Here is a 19,229-nt window from a genome sequence, read left to right on the forward strand (position 1 = left end):
CATATTTTTTTTATGGATCGTGTTGATCGATCGAACTCGCGCACAACTCTCGTGCATGTGTACGATTATATATTCGGTACAATGAATTTCGAGTCGAGTGAAAGACACGCGCGTAAATAGTAAATATTATTCGGATCCAGAAACTTGACTCGAATCCGTTGAATAAGTCGTAGTAGTCTCGCGGATCGAGCGGCGGACGGAACGGCGAGAAAGGCTCTGTAATCGTGTGTATCGTTTATATGGATCGCGTGCGGACGAGTTATTCCTTCTTTTATTGTAAATTGGCCGAGTTAAGGAGGTAAAGGAGATGCCCGTGATAATAGACGTGATACAAGTGTGGGATACGAAGCGGACGAAGCAACAAGCAAACAGATCTTGGATGGCCAGTTTTATTCATATAACAGTAAGTTATTTCTTCGTTTACGTGTTTACGTATCGGGTGATTTTATTTTATTTCGTCTTAATCGTTGACAATCGAGTACAAATTGTCCACGATCTGTGTTGTTATGACGCGTAAATAATTACACGTGTCAATTCTTCAACTTGGACGACATTTTCGATCCCATATTGTCGACCCCATTTTCTGTTCGCAATGAAAGTAATAGATAAAGCAAAATTTAAGTTTTCATCGTAAAAAAAGTATCAATTAGATTGGATTTGTGTAAAGTGGCGTTTCTATTTCTTCGCCTATGAATCGAAGTTTCTTCTCGCTCACAACAATATTGGTTTTTTTGGTCGAAAATATTTCGTTTCGTAGTGACACGCGCAGGGCAATAATCGCCTCTAAAACAAGGGGACGACGGACAACGCGGACAATCATATTACGATGCTTGTGGCCTTTAGCTCTCCTGGGGACGGGGGGGAGGGGGGGTGTTTGACATTCAGCATTTCCCGGGGGAGTTACGTTTCGTCGTTCCATTCTCGTAACATTTACCAAATATTTCTTCTTCCCCATCGCTCGAAATCCCCCCGATTTGCGAAAATCTCATCGCATTTCCTACCTTCCAGTTTCCAACCATCTCCACCCTTTCGAAGAGAAAGAATCTTACCATATCTTGTTCGAAAACCGAAACGAGCCACCTCGAAGAAAGATGATCGCACGATAAAGGGGATCGCAGGGGTGCCAAGACGTATCGTGGCGGATCGCAATTTATTTTTGTATCAAGCGGACGTGTCCAACTAGTTTGTCCCGGCGAAAGTAAGAGCCCCTCCTTCCTTCCAAGATTAACGATACTTTACTGCTGTTTTAAAGAGATACCATCCACCCTCCCCTCCTCCCCCCCGAGTCAGGGAAAATGCTCAGGATTAACCTGTTCCACCTCTCGCTTCCCTCAACCACCTCGCCCAACTCACCACTTCGTTACTTCCTACCACCCACTTCGAATGGTACAAGCGAGAAGGAAGAGGGAGAGCAATCGTCGGAACTTGAAAGCACAGGGCATTTTATGATGACTACAAAAGTGGTCCGGCCACCGTTAGGGCGGCGAGAGAAAGAGGGTGGCAAGGCGAGACTGAGTTGCTACCCCTGCTCGAAGCCTTTTTTCTTTCGGAGGGATCTAAGGAGGGAGGAGGAGGAGGGGAGGAAACGGATGGAGGAGAAGGAGGAACGAGGCTGGATCACGAAGGCGGAGGGGCCCCCCTTCTTCCCTAGCCAGGGGAGTTGTTGCAGCCAGGGACTTGAATTGATTGCTTTCATTACGCAAAAAAAAAAAAACTCGCCTCCCCTCCACCCTCATCTCCCCTTCCTTATTTCCATCTTCCAGCTTCCCCCTCACCTTGGCCTCCATCCTCCATCCCTATTTTTAACTTGGGCCGCGCGACACTGGCGAATAAGTAAGTAAGTGCTATTTACATCAAATCTCGTAAGTTATCGCTCGACCCCTCTCTCTCTCTCTCTTTGATACGGTTAGGGGGTTAATCTTTTGCGGAATAGTCACCGAATTCCGTGGGACGCGAAGAGCACTCGGGGTTTTTGCGGTTTCGAGAGCGGCGAGCCAACAGGGGGATAAATTCGTCCGTTGCTTTTTCCTTTTTGCCCCTTTTTTACTCTCTTTTTCCCTCCCTCTCTCTCTCTCTCTCTGTCGTTCGGATGGATCGTTTTTGTCGCGGACGAGATTCTCATCGGAGACCCATTATCTCTGGCCGCGCGACGGCAAACAGAAAAATAATTCTCGCGGAACCACCGCAAAGTTTCTCTACGGCTCTAATTGGGATGGCTAATGAAATTCCGGCCGAATTCCTCTCCATTCCGAGTTTTAAGATTCTAAGATCCGTGAAAAATATTTCTTTTTGAAATCGCTCGATTCTATTATTTATCTCGATTAATAAAAATATTTTTCTTCTTTTTTTTTTGAGTTGAGTGGAGAAGAGAGAATTGAAGTAGGTATGTATAACGAATATAATAATAAATACACGTGAATAAATACGCGTGTTTTGTGTAATTTTAATCGATCCAAATACCAAAATTTCCAAAATTGCTCGAAATGTATAAATCAGATTACTACAGCCTGATAGTTGGCCGACGGATTAGGAAGGACTAGGTACAGATTGGCCGTCCAACAGCTCCACGTAACCCCAATGATCGATGCACCGGGAGCAACTAGCTCATCTGCATCTGCCCTCCGACTCCACCGACCGCCACCATGCCCCTTGCACACTTTGAATACCGTGGCGGGCGTACGTGCGCCTCCCCAAATTCGAGATGTGTCGTCTCACGTCGAGTTCCGGCGCACTCATGTAGAGGACATATTGCCCGTCAACGCGGGCCAAGCCGCTCGTTCGTTCAGCCAAATGATATGCCAAACTGTAATCTCGAGAGATCCTCGAGAGATTAGGTCGGCCGACGCGATAATGACGAATGGATCCCCCGCCTTTGTTCCAAGGGATCACGGGGCAGAAGGAATGTCCATGCTTCCCATACTTCACAAGACAAAGTGTAACTCAGTTTAGAGGAAGATTATTCTGTTTAAAAGAATATTTTTTTTCACGTATAATTAATCACTCTTCGAAAAGGATTCGAGAAAAATTGGAAGAATAACGGCGCGATGAACAACAACAACAACGTTCATCCTTGGAAGGTAACTCGTGAAAAGTAGCCGTGGTAACAGGATGCGGGTAATCGATCCGAGGGGACAATCGAAAACGCAGAATCGGGCGGCTAGGAAATTACGGGCGGCGGCTAACTCGAGTGTCAGGTACGCGGCCGGTTACGCAACACGACAGAAGTGCGTTTCCCGATCTCACGTATCTAATGTCGGGGAGGAGGGGAACGAGGCACAGAGGCGGCGGAGGTGGCTCTTTCCGAACGTAGGAATGGAATGGAAGAAAGGAGTCGGATGAAAGAGCGAATGTAAACCGGACCCTTGTGAGATTCGCGGCCCAACGGCGGTCCCACCGACGCTGACCGCACCTTCCGGCTGATTCTCTGGGGGCCCCGCCACACCTTCCCGCAACGCTTCGGACAGAAAGAAGATCTCCTTTCCACTTTTCGATACAATTTTTTTCACCCTTCGATTTTAATATCATTGCGTTCCTCTTTCTCTCTCGTGGTAAACAAAAGTTAGTAGATTCACGAACGAAAAGGATCGCGAGTGAAAAGTCGAGCAAACAAGTCGATAAACCGTTCCCCCCTGTCTCTAGCTACCGCCAATGAACCGGGTATTATTAAGAATATCATCCCGCGCGGATCTGGATCGCGGTCAAACCCTTCTTTTTTTTTTTTTTTTTTCCATAAATCCTCGATATACGGACACTCGATGCCGAAAGTTTGGCCGGGGAAATAGAACTCGGCAGAGGGAAGGGATAAAAATCATGGTGATGGAGAGCGATTCGGTGGAAGGGTAATTGGGAATGCATCGCGACCCAAGTTTCGAGTTATGGCCTGCATAAAAGTGATAAGTTTCTTCCGGGGGGAATAAGCATCTATGGATTGTAGTAAATGTTACACCACGCCACGCAGCTTCGTAACACAGGGTCGTGTTCCCAAGGAAAAGTATACCCGGCCGCTCGAAACCAGTATAACCCCTCCTCTCCACCCACTCCGCTCCTCCCCCCACTATGACACGCGTCGACTTGCGGATTCCTAGCCCTTTCCTCCCCCGTCCACGAGCTCTCCTCCACGGGCCGTGTGCGGAGGACAGTGTCCACGAGCGTTTTGTCCACGAGCGACGTAATCAGTCCCGCGACGATTCCTTCCACGAGGCCTCCTTCGAAATCCTCACCCTCGTCATCACGAGGAGGATTGGACGACGAAGTGATGGGATACCGCGAGTGAGTTTTGAGAAATAACGACGAAGAGAAGAATAAGAGTAAGCAGCAACGAAGAAGGAGAAGAAGATCCGTGGAAAGAAGGAAAAAGAATGGAGGGCACTCGGGTGGTGGTGTTTTGGGAGGAAGTGGAGCGACAAAGGGGGAAACTCTTAAATAAATAAAATCGATAAGGCGAGACACGGGGAAGGTTATCCACGGAGACATCCTCGGAGAGGGACATCGGCTCATGAATAAGCAGCGCTCGCTGCGGGGGTGTGCGCCGCGTGATTTCGCGTGGGACTGTTGGCGGTAGACCAGCCGGCGAACGTTTATTTCGCAACCTTTGCCGCCTCTTCCATCCCACGGATTTCGGGCTCTTCCTCCCCTCCCGCGGCGGTGGATGCCAATAACGACGTTATCCCGCGCGACGCTCGTTTCCCTAGAAACCCCTCGGAGCCGCCCCACCTCGGCCGCACGTGATCCCCGGGCGCGGGCCAATCCACGGCCTGGATCCTCCTCGCTGGATGCTGGCCGAGGGATGCGAGAGGCGGGGTTGCGCGGCGCGTGGGGATGAAAGCTCGGGGAGCGAGGCGGGGGTCGAAAAGCTTGGCGAAGTCACGTGTGCCCGCCGCCAGAACAGCCCTCCTCGCCCGTGCTTTCATCCGTCGTTGTCGCCCGTCGTGGCCGCGCCGCTTTTTGGGGTCCGCGGCTGATAACGATAACGAGAGTCGGACGTGACCGAGCTTTTTTTCCACCCTTTTCACGCCAGCCTTCCTTCGCTTTGGCCACCGTTCAACCTTCCCCTCGATCCCCTTCTTTTCCATTTCGTCGAATTATCGTTTCGAACGAGGTGACGATCCGTCTGTCTTTCTCTCTCTCTCTCTCTCTCTCTCTCTCTTCGGGATGGATTCTCGTGTCTTTGTTTTTGTTGTTGTTGTTCGCGTCGAAAAGGGATACGCAAGCGTTCTCTTGGATACGGTGAAGTGAGAATACTGTGCATCGAGTGGAAAGTGACTAACTAGAACGAACTGACTGATATCGAAACGAAGAAGTTCAGAAATTGTTTGTTGAACGGCTGCGGCGGCGGGGGGGGGGAGGGGAGGGGGTGGGCGAGGTCGTTGCACGTTACGAAAATCGTAACGATGAGGAGGAGAGGACGAGAACCGTTTCGGGGATCGTCATTGTGCGGGAGTGCAGTGATGCCGCGAGTGGTGTGAAGAAGAGGAAGAGGTATCGACGCAGCGCATAAATTCGAGACGATTCGAGATGAAGCGACGGCCGAAGCCACCCGTCGCAAGGCACAAAGACGCCCCTGATGACGGTCATTGTACCGCCGCTCCATAAAGGACTGAAAAAGAGAAAAGAGAGAGAGAGAGAGAGAGAGCGCGTCTTCTTCTTGGTCGGTGGTCGAAGTTTCACACATTCATCACGAGCGAGAAGAGGAACCAGCTGGATTCCCACAGCCGACGGCCGTCGGCTACTGAGGGGCCGAGATGGACCTCAGCACCGCCTATCGCTACAATCAGAACATGATGGAATACTACACCTGTAAGCTCACGACACGTGCAATTGTCTCTTTCGTTTCGTTTCATTTATTCGAGTTTAATTTTATATATGTTATAAGATACGTTGATGTAAGTTAGAAGTAGTGTTAAGGATAATTGATTAGCTTGATTAGCCGTGAAAGGTAGACACTTGTAAGAAGTTTAGATGATCGGTAACGAAAACGACGAGTTGGTTGGAACCAGGTTAGAGAAGACTCTCTTTCACAGGCTTTGCCACTTTGTCCACGAACACGAAGAATAGAAAAGAAGAGGCACAGTCCTCGAATCGATCGTGAGAGCGAACTCGTTAGCGTAAAAATCGATTTCTCTTCTCGGATCGAACAGGAAAGATCGATTGCCCACGAATCTCCGATCTTCCACAGCAATCGTTGCAAAGATCCTTTGGGAAGAGAGAGAATAGGAGAATGAATTCTTCGAAATGAAATTTCTTTTCAATCATCTCGAGGAGATTCCTCGAAGAGATTCAAATCCGTCGTGGTAGATGTAGAAGAAAAAAGGGGGGTTGGATCGAAAGCGAGAATCCGAACTCGACTTTGGAACCGGCGTAATCGCGCGTGAAAAGGAGGGGGGGGGAGGGAAAAAGTGGACAGTTGGCGGAGAGATCGAGGAAGATCTTTTGTAAAAAAAAGAAGGATGATAGAGAGAGAGAGAGAGAAAGAGAGAGAGAGTTTTCGAGGCTGATCGAAAACACGTATTAATTACAGGGGGGTGTCGTTTTCGAAGCGGTTCGGACGCGGTTCCGTTCGAATTAATGGGATGATAATAATTATGAAACGTTAACAAGAACGGCGCGGTCAACGGGCGCGCGTCGCAGCGCGCTGAATCGTTCCGCGACCAATCCCTTTCATTGAACGGGGAAAATTATCCGTGTAATTGCGGGGGAATTCGCTCCACGTTTCGAACAGAGGAAAAATTCTCGATATCTGCTGGCCGACCAACCAGAGTTCAACTTTATGTTACTTTCGTCCAATAAATTTTACGCGGATTACTGAAAGTGAAAAGTTGTGCTGTTTCGTCATGAGAGAAGAAGTGTTCTTTTCTTATTATTAAACTCGAAGATTTGGAGAATCGATGTTAATAAATTTAGAAGGAAATTTAAATTTCTTTTAGTTATACGACTTTTACGTCCATCCAAACGAGGAGTTAAAAATTCGTTTCCTCTCAAAAATTCGTGGAACGATGTAGAACGAAAGGAAAGGAATAGGTAGTTTTCTCGCGTATTTTGTCTTTTTTTAAAATTGATTCCCTCTACGGAAGGGATAACTTTTTACGATTGTTATTAAATTAGATGGACGACAGTCGGGGGTAGCAAATTTCAAAAAAATAAGAGGGCGTGTTTCCAGCGTGTATACGCCGGCAATACGTAACGCCGGATCGTAATGCAATACAGGAACAAAGCTGGTGGGGAAATATCGTGTGACCGATGCCGTGGAATCTACACACCCGTTCAAAAGTTTTAGGTATATTTTTCCATCCCTCTCCCCTTTTTTATTACAACAACCTCGGTAGATTTCAACTTGCTCTTTTTTTCCCCTCGAGAACGAATATTTTAGAGAAAGAGGTCGTATTTCGTATATGACGTCCATCTTGCGTCGAATAATCGATGCGAAAAAACGTTCGATTGTTGTGAAAATTCGGTTACCGTTATCGTTAAGGGTTCATCGTTAATTTCCTTTCTTCGTACGTCTTTGCATTATATTCGAGTATCAGCGAGGATGAAACCCGTGATATCGGGTTATTAAAGTATGATTCAAAGACACCGGAGATGATGAAATCGATCCTTTCTTATTTATTGGTCCTCCGTCGTCAAAGTAACAACTAGACTATTTTTATGCAAAGCATAAGTTATAAAAAGAATTAAAGAAATAGAGGTGAAATAGAGACTCGTCTTACGTTTCAAGTGTCACAATGTACTTTGAATATTTTCCATTTTTTTTTTTTTTTCACGTATCACGTGAAAAATCTGTTAATGAGAAATTGATCGATAATAAGTTGATTTGGAAATAAAACGTCGCTCGTTGTACGAAAGGGATCGGTGTCTTTTCCATGCGAATTCGAATAACATGAATTCGATAACAACGTTGAATGATGAAATTATAAATCGCAGCACGTTCGTAGCATGACTCGCAACACCGACACGTTACACGAATGAAAAAAGTAACGATTCAACCTTAAAAAGTAAGAGAATTCTAAAAGAATTTTCGATCTTAGCCTTTAATCTAATTATTATGATAATTTAATTTCAACAATTTAATCTCGCAATATTTTAACAATCTATCCAGACTAAATCCAGATTCACGATACTTGTAATAACGAAGTTTTTTTTTTTTTTTTTGCTCCCATTCAACTATCTTTCTCCGCGAAAACCATAGCGGACATCGTCGAATTAATTCGTCTCGCGCGTTCCGCTCGAACGACGTGATTAACCAATCATCGAGGGTGTCTAATTGCCAATGGTCGCGCTCCACGTCCACATCGCGAATTCGATTCAAATATACAGCCGGAATAGAAGCGTGAAGATGCAACGTCCACTTCACGCTTGTTCCTTGGAAGCTTTTGATGGATCGCGAAAATGAGAAACGGGCGGAAGTGGTTCGCGTCAGTCGGACAGGCAACGCATTTTGCATCCTCGTTCTTGCGAAGAGATCGGTGAAATTGAAGGAAAGAAACCGAAGAGTTTCGAATTTCGTGGGAAAGTCTCGAAATGATCTCCTCGATTTGGATTTTCTTCCGAACACGAATACTTTTCGAAACGATCAAGCTCTTTTCCTCGACGACTCATATTCAATCCGGCTCGATGATAGAAACTGCTCCTAAAAAAAAGTTCCAAGATTCGAGAAAAAGGGTTGGCGTGACAAGGGTAACGCTAACGAAACGAGGCACCACAACCGCCACGGACGGAGATTCAGGCTGGAGCGCAATAATAAGCGTTGGTGGACACGACAATTCGTAGTAGCGCTGTTATCCCTGGATTCAGCGGGGTTGGAGGGATGGATTCCAGGGTAGTTCCTCGTATAGTTGCGGCCACCAGGCGTGACGGTGCGCGTGTGTGCGCGCAGAGTGGTCATGGTACTTTTGCCGCCACCATGATCCAGCCGACTATCATCGTCCCCCTGGCTACCGGCCGCGCCACGGGGATGCGACCATAAACGCGAGAGCGAATTGATTTGCGACCGGAAAACGCGTATCGTTTCTGGTAATGATCGCGGATCCCTTCATTGTCTTCCTCGCGTGGAGATTGCGATAAAGCGGCGGGGGAGGGAAGAAAAAAGGCGGTGGTGGAGGAACCGATAACAATGATGTCGATTGTGCAATGTAATTGTTCGAATTCGAGGTACGCGCTTCCTGTGTTTACTTTGCATCCCCTTGCAGATTTGGGGATAAACAAGTGGATGTTGGAAGATTCGTTAAATGAATCGAAGTTAAATTTTATAGATACGTACAATTTTTGTTTTTGACTATACAAATAAATCTATCGAAACGCTGACTAATTTATTATTAATATATATATATATATAAACGTTCGATATGGAAGGATACTTTTTGCGGCCAACTGCGCAAAACAATCGCGTACAATTTCCTGCCGAAGGGAATAGTTTGCGCGTGTGCGAAAGCTGAACGACCGTGAGACAAATCTAGAATTAATTTTCTAGTAGAATAATCCCGGCTGAACGGACAACGGCAAGAAGATTCGTATCGGATCTTATTATACCCGGCTGCGTTACTGGAGCGCGTTAAAATCTCTCTTTCTTCTCTTCGAAGGAAAGAGGAGGGGGGGGGGGGGGAATAAGAAGTCGATTAACCGGGTAAAAGTAAAGGAGCGAAAGCGAGGGATGAATCGCGTGGAGGGAGGAATGATGATCGAATGATCGGTGCACTGGCACGTACACGGGGACATATGTCGCGGTCCAGGACCCTCCATTACGATATTGGATGGAAGCGTTGGCGCGTTAGGTGGTCGTAATGCGCGAAAATAAAGTCGTCGTCGTCGCGGGCTGAGTGGCGTGCGGGATGGAAAATCGAATGATCTGGAACACGTTGCTTTCATTATTGGCAAATGCGTCGAAAGGGAGGGGCGTTGGAACAAGGGAGGAAGAAATATATATAATTTTCGTGAATGGGATGAATTAAAAAAAAAGGGGGGGGGGAGGAGGGGATGATTGGATTATATCTCGATATCGTTATTCCCCCTTTTTATTACATTTATCCGAGTAAAGAATGCAGTGAGAGTAAGATTGATCTCGAGGTCGAGGATGAGTTTGTTTTAAAATAGACTCTTATTTTCGTCTCGTGGAATATTATATACAGAAATTTATTTCTGAAATCTTGCCAATTGACATATCGAGTAGGTGAAGCGAGGCGGTTGAATCTTCCACCTTCATTCCTTCTCGCCGATGATTATTTCGAGAAAAATCGATCGATTTTACAAATCTTCTACAAACATATAAAAATGACACGTAGCTTCGAAACAATATTTTCCTCGATGATCAATGATTCAAACCTTTCCAAACCTTCTTAACCTTGCCATCCCGAAAATCTATCTCGAGGGGAGATGGAAAATTGGGGGGGGGGGGGCGATATCGGTGAAGGTGATCGAAAGATCTGAGAAGAGGAGTCCCTGCCTCGACGTGGTTAGCCCCCCTCTCGGCTAATGCATTATCGATTTCCATTTTCCAGGCCACGGCGGAGTTAACCAGCTCGGCGGCGTCTTCGTGAACGGAAGGCCCCTACCGGATGTAGTGAGGCAGAGGATCGTCGAGCTGGCGCACAGCGGCGTCCGACCGTGCGACATTTCCAGACAACTCAGGGTATCTCACGGCTGTGTATCCAAGATACTGTCGAGGTGAGTACCGACACCGTTCCACCGCCATCCAGCCCGTATCCGTTACAACCGCACCGCACTTTTGCTTTTTGCCCCTCCTCCCCCCCTCCTCCTCCTTTCCCACTTGGAGAGATTTCGATCCGATTCGATTTGTCGTGCATCAGGTGTGCGCGCGATCGTGGTCAATTCTTCGAGCCAACTGAATGGGAACAGATAATTGATAATTTGAGTTTCAGCTTATTTATTATTATTTATCAGGTTTAGGAAGAGTCGAGAGCGTGGATCGATAGAATTATCCATCTGTAAATGCTCTGGAAAAGTATATTTAATTGATTTATTTAGCTCGATTATCAGCACAAAAGAATCCGTATTCAAGGAAAGTCCCCCTTGCGTTCAAAGAAGAAAATTCGTCGGACATCCGGCTGGAATCTAACTCGTCGATTCCGCGAAGAAAAAATGAGCGGAGATGCAGGAGAAAACGTAGTGGTAAAAAGTAGTAGACTGATATTCGGGAGTGATTTAATTAAAGACGGTGTTAGGAGCGCAACGAAGTTGGGGACGAAACTGCGACGCCGGAAGGAAGGAACCACCCCTGTTCCGGCCACGGTGGGGGTTGCCAGCGGGTGCGACGATATGCGGTTTCCATGTTTTTTCCACCCTCCGCCCCGCGTTACATAACGGGTGGCCTCGTGCCGTTTTGATGGCCCGAATGTCATACGTCCCCACAGCTGGAATATCGTTCTCTCGCGTATAGCCCGCTCTTTCATGTATATACGTGTGTGTGTGTGTGTGTGTTATATATCATATGCGTTATTTACTACTTTAACCGCTTCTCGAGTTACCGTCCCCTGGATTTTCCCTTATATTTTCTTACGCGGGCATCGTGCGAGTCGAATTTAAGTTTATTACGCGTCTTGGATCTCGGTGTTTTTGTTAACGAATACGCCGCGATACTTGAGCGGAAGAAGGAAGTATTCTTCTCGAGTATGATAAATTTCTTTGTATCGTTGGATTTCGTTTGAATCGAAATATAAGATGTGAAAGTGTTGATAATCCTTTCGTTTGAAGATAAATTGAATCGTTGAATTTGAATTCGATCGAGGGTCTCAATAATTATGGAAACGATCGTTTCTCGAACGTGGACGAGTTGAACGTGGAAAATTAACCGAAATTCATTCGGAGAAAATTGCCCGCGGTCGCGATAAATAATCCGATTTTGGACGATTTTCAAATCAAACACCCCGATTTATCGCGCAACGATATTAATAGCAATGTGTTATGAACACAGGAGATTAACAGGTGTATTAACATCGACTTATTTTTCGGTGGATTTATCCGCCGATCGGATCGATAAGTCGCGGTTTCAGCGTTGATCAAACCAGGAAAAGGAAACGTCGATTGTTTCGCAACCGGTTTCCCAATCGATTTATATTCAAAATCGGGTAGAAGAATGGATTAAATCGGACGATTACTTTTTCCTCCGTCGCTTCTCGTTTCTCGCTCGATTTGAAATTTCGAGAAATCGACCAAAACGAAGGAAATTTGCATTTTTCTTGAATGTATTTCGCGATCGATTAAAGAGAAGTTATGTAATTTTTTAATTAGAAATTTCGAGGATAAATCCGATGGATAAAAAGATCATTCGAAATTATTCGCCGATTTATAAAGGGCACAAAGTTGATGAAGAAAATTTTGATGCAATTTTTCATTATAATTTAAAAGTCGTTCGAGGCGTGCGAATTAAATTTTCGTTCAACTTACCTTTCTAAAACCTTTCCTACTCTTGTTTCCAATTTCTAAATAAAGAAGAAAAAAGAGTAATAATACTCGAACAACTATAGATTCGTTGCAATGCACGCATCGTGTTCCTAAACCGAAGGATCGTTTCGTTCCGCGGTTTAAGTATAACTTCTTCGTTTCTATCGGCTCGCTTGCACAATTTTACAAGCTGCAGATTTTACAGCTTCGCTTTTTCCAGCGAAAACCGGGGTGAAAACGGTGCTCGGCTGTTAACGGCGAAGCTTTACGCAGTCACGCGCCACTGATACGTCGCGACACCGCGCGCGCCTGTTCTTCGCGGAATCGTGACGATTTCCGCGTATACGTACAAACGAAACGGAAGTGGCTAGGCGAAGGTTCACGGAGACAGCGTTGAAAAGTTTGCGACACACCTCGTTTGGCAAGGAAACGTTGTCTAACGCGATGCCACCTTTTTAGGCCGTTTCTTAAGAACCATTTCCTCGGTACAATACAGATTTAGTAGAATTGCCAATTTTAATATGTTTCGTTAGTTAAATTAAATGGCTCTTTGAATAAATATTTATTGGAAATTACATATATCTTTTTTCCTCAGTCTAATCTCGGTTCGGTTCTTTACTTTACGTGTACAGATTTAGTAGAAATGCCAATTTTAATACGTTTCGTTAGTTAAATTAAATGGCTCTTTGAATAAATATTACTATTTGTTGGAAATTGTATTATTATATTTCAGAATAATGTCACTTTTTTAGACTGGTTTCTGAGGAACCATTTCCTCCAATCTCGACTCAGTACAATACAGATTTTAATGAGAAGTGCCAATTTTAATATGTTTCGTTAGTTAAATTAGATGGCTCTTTGAATTAATATTATTATTTATCGGAAATTATATATATCTTATTTGAGAAGAAACAGCCTAATCTCGATTCGGTAGATTTAGTAGAAATGCCAATTTTAATACGTTTCATTAGTAAATTAAATGGCTAACTATTTATTGGAAATTGTGTTATTATATTTCAGAATAATAATGTTTATTAATATCGGACAAAGAGAAGAGGATGATTGAAGGGAGCGGGTAACATTTATCATCTGTTTTGCGAAATATAGTTGAAATACTTATCGCGTTAGCCGACAAATTATCTTATCCTCTCGAATTCATCGTTCTCAATTGGTTAATGCTGATAGTAAATAATCCGATGAAATTGAAACAATTTGCGGCGCATTACTCTTTTCGCAAGCGTCACAAATTACTAAAATTACGAATGCTCAAGCCAGATACATTATAAACAATTAATGTAAAAGCGTGCAAACATAATAGTAGCTCGAATAATAATTATCACAGAATCGAAATTAGAAGCGTTCGATCAGAGACTGTTATTGACTGCTTCTCTCTCTCTCTCTCTCTCTCTCTCGATTATGATTCATCTGAAGAAACATCTGAAAAATTCGTCGAACTTTTCTAAGCTGGCCAATATTCCATGATATTCGTAAAATTCGACCTCGTAGAATCGAGAATCGAAATTAATACGAGTGGGGGTCACGAAAGGGGGTCGATTTAAAAAAAAAAAAAAAGTCGTAATGGACATTTCACGGTGGGGGCGGAACAAAGCGAAGCGAACGGGTGAAACACCGCCATGTGGAGCGGAGTGAATGGGGTTTTACGCCAGATATAATCGTAATAATTTCGAAGCGACCCCCGAATCGTTTAAAGGAACCCTCCGACGAATCTCTCGACTGTAACAGGTTCACCAGTGATCGTTTCTTTCCCCCCTCTCTCTCTCTCTCTCTCTCTTCTATTCACACCGATGATCGTTACGATTTATAGGTCGCGCTTATCGAGCAACATTTACTTCAACGAATTCTCTATTATCTTCCATAGAAGATCAGAAAAATAGTCTTTCTTGACAACATCCTTATTACCCTTCCAAAATCGACGGATCAATCTCAACCTCTCCTTATCCTTACGATCCGCCTGATAACGCCCGTTTCATCGAATTGACGCCTAGCCGGTGTTCGAATCTACTTCTCACGATCAACCGGACACCCTGTTCTTCGTTACCTGTTCCACCAGGTGTATCGTGTTCGCGAAAAGAATTCCATTTGACAATTTTTCCCTCGACGAGTGGATGACAAAGATGGACGCGTAGAAAGAGAGGAGGAAGAGAGAGAGAGAGAGGGAGAGAGGGAGGGAGGGGCGTGGAGGGGGAGGAGGGAAAATTGGCCGCGTAGTAGTTGAACGGGCATGAGTCGACGCCGGCGGCGGACCCACATCCATCAAGGCGGCCCACAAGCGGACCATTATTGCGGGCTTTCTACCGTAATTGAATTTAAGCACCAGCGAAGATATTATTTAACTAATTAGGCACAAAGGGCGCGTTCACGGCGGCCCGCCAATCGCGATTGGCCATCGCGGCGCGCATACACGCGACGGGTGGGCCGGGGAGGAGGGGTGGAGGAAGAGGCGCAGAGAGGGAGAGGGAGGGAGGGAGGGAGAGAGGGAGGGAGGGAAAGGAGGACGGGGAGGTAGAAGCCGTTTGTTTTAAAACAGCCGGTCGTTGACGCGCCGCTGGACGGCGATTCGTTATTCCGACGTTGGCCGCACGTCGCGGGAAAAACGATCGTTCCCCCTCTCCGTCCCTTTTCATCCCATCTGACCGCGGGAGGGGGGAGGGAAGGGGGGAGGAGGAGGAAGAGGGAAAAGAGGGGGAACGATCGTTTCAGAGATAAAGATAATATAAATTGTCTTGAATCTTGAAAAGTCAAAAATCTCTTGTCTATCAATTTTTGTGTTAGCTCTCCTCCCTTAGCTCGTGAAACGTTGTTAATTGGTAAAAATATTCGTGTGCGACGCAACAACGTTTGCTTGTAAGAATGTTGGATAAAACTTTTTACCGATGATAAAAATTTGAAATTTATAGAGAAATGGAATTATTATTTTTTGAGACACTCGTTGTCGATTGAAATGAAAATTGCTCTTAAACAAAGCATCAGATCTGTATTATTACATCCAGAAGCAATGTATACATTGTTAGTTGACTTATCTTCCAAGGATTTTGAAAAGTTTCGAAATTATCCAGAGTGAGAATAAAAATGGGGGGAAATGGTGATATCGGTTTCTTTTATTTCGTTGTATTCACAGGTATTATGAAACTGGTAGCTTCAAGGCTGGGGTAATAGGCGGCTCGAAGCCGAAGGTGGCGACGCCACCGGTCGTGGAAGCGATCGCTAATTACAAGAGGGACAATCCAACCATGTTTGCGTGGGAGATCAGGGACCGATTGCTCGCCGAAGGCATTTGCTCGCAGGACAACGTGCCATCCGTCTCCTCGATCAACCGGTGAGTAAATATTAATAATTATTTTTCGTAATTGAGAGCGAAATACAGAGCGCAGATAATTGAGAGCGTTATTTTTATCACGCTGTTAAATTTTTATAAAAAACGCTGTTTACAAAAAGTATCGTGGCAATTATATAATTATTTTACTCATGCTCTTTTAAAAGGATATTCGTATTTGAATGTTGGCAATTATTCAATTGAATCGTCGTCGAGAATCAATCGTATTAAAACGACTAAAAGATATCGCTGAAAAATAAAAACGAGCAACAAGTTATTCCATGCAAATGGAATTTTTATGCATCATAATAAGAATCGTGGAGTTTTGATTTCTCACTTTTTTCACTTGAAAATTAACGATACACAGAATATACGGAATAACATATGAAAACTATAGCTATGCTCCATTTCCTAATGATTCCATCATTATTTATATCAATATCATACTCGTCCTGGCGGATACACTTTTCCTTCCTCCTCTTCTCGAGTACCAAAAAAAAAAAAAAAAAAGATCCAAACTTTTTATCAATCGTCCAACCAAGTAATCCCTTCGAGTTCTCGCCCCTTATCGACCAGCAATCGAAGAAATTTATCGAAGAAAGAAGAGCGAGGGAGGAGGGGCGCGAACAGCATATGCCCGATCGCCAATGGGACCGATTAGTTATCCGACGACGAGACGAGCAACAATCGTCCCCCCTTGGCCCCGTGAATCGAGATAAGCGCGTGCACCCCGATCCTATTGACCTTTCGCAGGTTCCTTCGGGAATGGGGGCCGATTAATTCAAGTGTTTTTACGTCGCCCGGTAGATCGAGCGATTTCGATGGAACGGGGTGGCCAGGAAACACGAGAGAGAGAGTATTCAAAGGGGAGTGAGCCCCCGTGGGACGGTATTACAGCGTATCAGCACCGCGCAAACTACGAACGAGCGGAGGAGGATCCCCTTTTTCGTGCAACCTGGTTGGAGGAGGAGGTTGGAAAGGAGACCACTGGGGTACCATTGATCGGCACACATATGTCCCGAGATTTAATCAGTCGCTACTTAAGACCTTATCTCGTCCCTCCGATGCTTCGTCCTTCCTCTACTCTCGATCTCGAGCACGCCGCTGATAATGTAATCGAGCGTAATGCGGATCGAATTGGATGGCGCGAGTGAAATCCACTAACGCGATTTCCGGCCACGGCCGTTAATGGAAACGCACGCAAATTAGCCGCTCCATTCGTAAGGAATCGAGAGAGAGAGAGTGAGAGGAGCGTTTATCTTGGTCTTCGATATTTTTGATCGTATCGTAATAATCATTCACGGATAAAATTAAACGAAACGGTGCATTTTTTAAATCGTGGTTACGCGAATAATTGAAAGATTCTTTTGATAAAGACAAATTAGAAAATTTACTCTTAAAAATGAAAAAAAAATCCAAAATGATATAGATCGTGTAGACGCCATAGCAGATAACCATTTTCGAGATCAAATTTGCCGGAGATGTAAATGATTTCGGTGTGAAATATGGCCCGCCACCTTCTCGTCGACGCGCAATAACTCGAAAACGATGGGTGAAAAGGAAAGCGGCCGGGTAACTTTGGGTCGCGCGCATATCTCCGTTTCTTTTTGCTACGTCGATAGCCACGGCAGCGTGAAACGTGGGCGTATGTAGGAATTGCTTTCTGGCCGAGGTTTTCGATGCGTTCTAGGATTGCAGGAAGGAGGGTGCGGCGGTGGCTTGTTGCTCGAGCGACTCCTCCACCTTCTCTTGCTCTGTCTTCTCCCTCTCACACTCTCTCGAGCCTCTCCATCCACCGTCTCCTTTTCCACCGTATCCAAGGCCCAGATGGCGGGTATTGATCTGAATCCGGAGAGCAGATCGCCTGGAAAAACTTACCCCGCGGATACTTACCTATCTACGTGCACCTATCCAACCTCACAACCCTCCATACACTTCTACGTGTATACGTAAGTGTATTTCGAGCGATGCCGTCTTGAACGAAAGCGATCCGCGCGAGGATCGATCCGAAAAGAATCGATAAGATTAATTGAAAATGTTGGGAGAGACGAGCAACGAGCGTGGAGACAAAATTTTGTATACTCGATGATATTGCGAGATTTTAGATTATTTCGAGAGAGAGAGAGAGAGAGAGAGAGAGAGGAGTAGGAGAAGGGTTCAAATTTTAATTCGAAACAGGTGAGAGAAACGTGAAAATATGAAAAATCGTGAATTTCTGGAAAGGATGGTGGTAGTAGCTTGCACGCAACCGAGATTTCTCTCGAACGGAGGCGGAAACGCGGCGGGATTTCTCCCATTATGAGCGTGTCTCGGTTTTTCTAGCTTCGAGCCAGCTTTCGTACGGAGAAATAATGATACGGCTAATATAACGTATTGTCCCGCTTTTGCCGGGCCACTTCGAAATGAGACCGGCCGCGGGGGGGAAGAGCGGGGCGTCGGTGGCCAGACGGTAAAAAACGGAGGAGAGCGAAATAATGGAGTGGCTTTCGCGAAAAATAACAGATATATATCCCCTGGGTAGCAAGGGAAAACAAGCGAAAAACGCGGCCAAGATTGGGACGGTAACCGTTCGAGCTCTTGCTCTTCCACTTTGCCGAGTCGACCATATTTCGTTTCTTTTCTTTCTCTCTTACACGAGTTTCTTGCTCTTTGATTTTTCTCTCCGTCCAAGATTCTCCAACACGTTTACACGCCAATTGTAATAGCTTGTAACGACTATTTTTACTGAAAAAAAAAAAAAAATATCAAATTTTCGTTCAATCACCGCCAAGATTCGCGATGAACAAGAAAAAGAAAATTTTTAAAGGTAGCCGAGATGGTATCGCGGCGAATTTTCGGGAGGAAATATTGATAGGCTCGGGCACGGGCTGCGGAGTCACGGTCGAGTAGCCGGCTCTCTCGGTTCTATCTTTGCGCGCACACACACGCAGAGATCGAACGCGTGGATAGCCTCTCCCTCCTTCGGTTCAGTTTTCTCCCCAAGAACGCCTTCCTCCTCTCGGAGGAAGTCTCAGGGGCAGATCGATAAGGAGCGAGGCTCGCCTTTACGCCGGCTTCCACAGCCTCCTTCTTCCTCCGACGCAGCCCCCGAGACGTTACGGCCTCGCGTGTGCCTTTCTTGCGGCTTCGACCTCAGTCGATAGCGCGGGGGAGGATGACTTCCTGTTTTCTTCCCTCCGCCCGTGCCTCCTCTTAACCTGTTAACTGCCAACGACCACGAGTCCCGATTTTTAAAGTCGTCTTCTCCTTTGAATGACTGAACATTTTCTTTCGCCAAACTGATCATATCGTAGCAACGATAATTTAAAAAAAGGCGAATCGCACAACAGGTCGAAAAGTGAAAACGGTGTCCGATTCGTCATCATCCCCGCCCCATTAATTCGACGTAATGAGCATCGAAGGCAACAACAGTTGGTAGGAAATCTGTCGGCCGGAATCTCTCGATGGAATTGTATCAATCTGTCATCGCGAAACGGCGCGCACAACCGCTCTCCTTTTTCCG

The 19,229-nt window shown here is 45.5% G+C and overlaps 2 protein-coding genes across 14 annotated transcripts in view; one reads left to right on the forward strand and one right to left on the reverse strand.

Moving 5' to 3' along the window:
• LOC100864158 (uncharacterized) overlaps positions 1-19,229 on the reverse strand; it is a 157,988-nt gene that overhangs the window by 120,652 nt on the left and 18,107 nt on the right. The window lies entirely within an intron of this gene.
• Positions 1-19,229, forward strand: part of sv (paired box protein shaven) — a 134,377-nt gene that overhangs the window by 94,855 nt on the left and 20,293 nt on the right. For 9 of the 11 annotated variants that reach the window (XM_031915165.2, XM_003691672.4, XM_031915167.2 and 6 more), the window contains 2 exons: positions 10,491-10,656; positions 15,533-15,730. In XM_031915165.2, the coding sequence (XP_031771025.1) occupies positions 10,491-10,656; positions 15,533-15,730 (364 nt within the window). Of the gene's footprint in view, positions 1-5,383; positions 5,797-10,490; positions 10,657-15,532; positions 15,731-19,229 lie in introns of those variants that run through there. The other 2 variants (XM_012483707.3, XM_086903485.1) reach the window with 2 other exon arrangements.

This window comes from Apis florea, unplaced genomic scaffold (genome assembly GCF_048593485.1).
Source record: "Apis florea isolate Af1SG1 unplaced genomic scaffold, ASM4859348v1 contig_2291_pilon, whole genome shotgun sequence".
NCBI classification, from domain to species: Eukaryota; Metazoa; Arthropoda; class Insecta; order Hymenoptera; family Apidae; genus Apis; species Apis florea.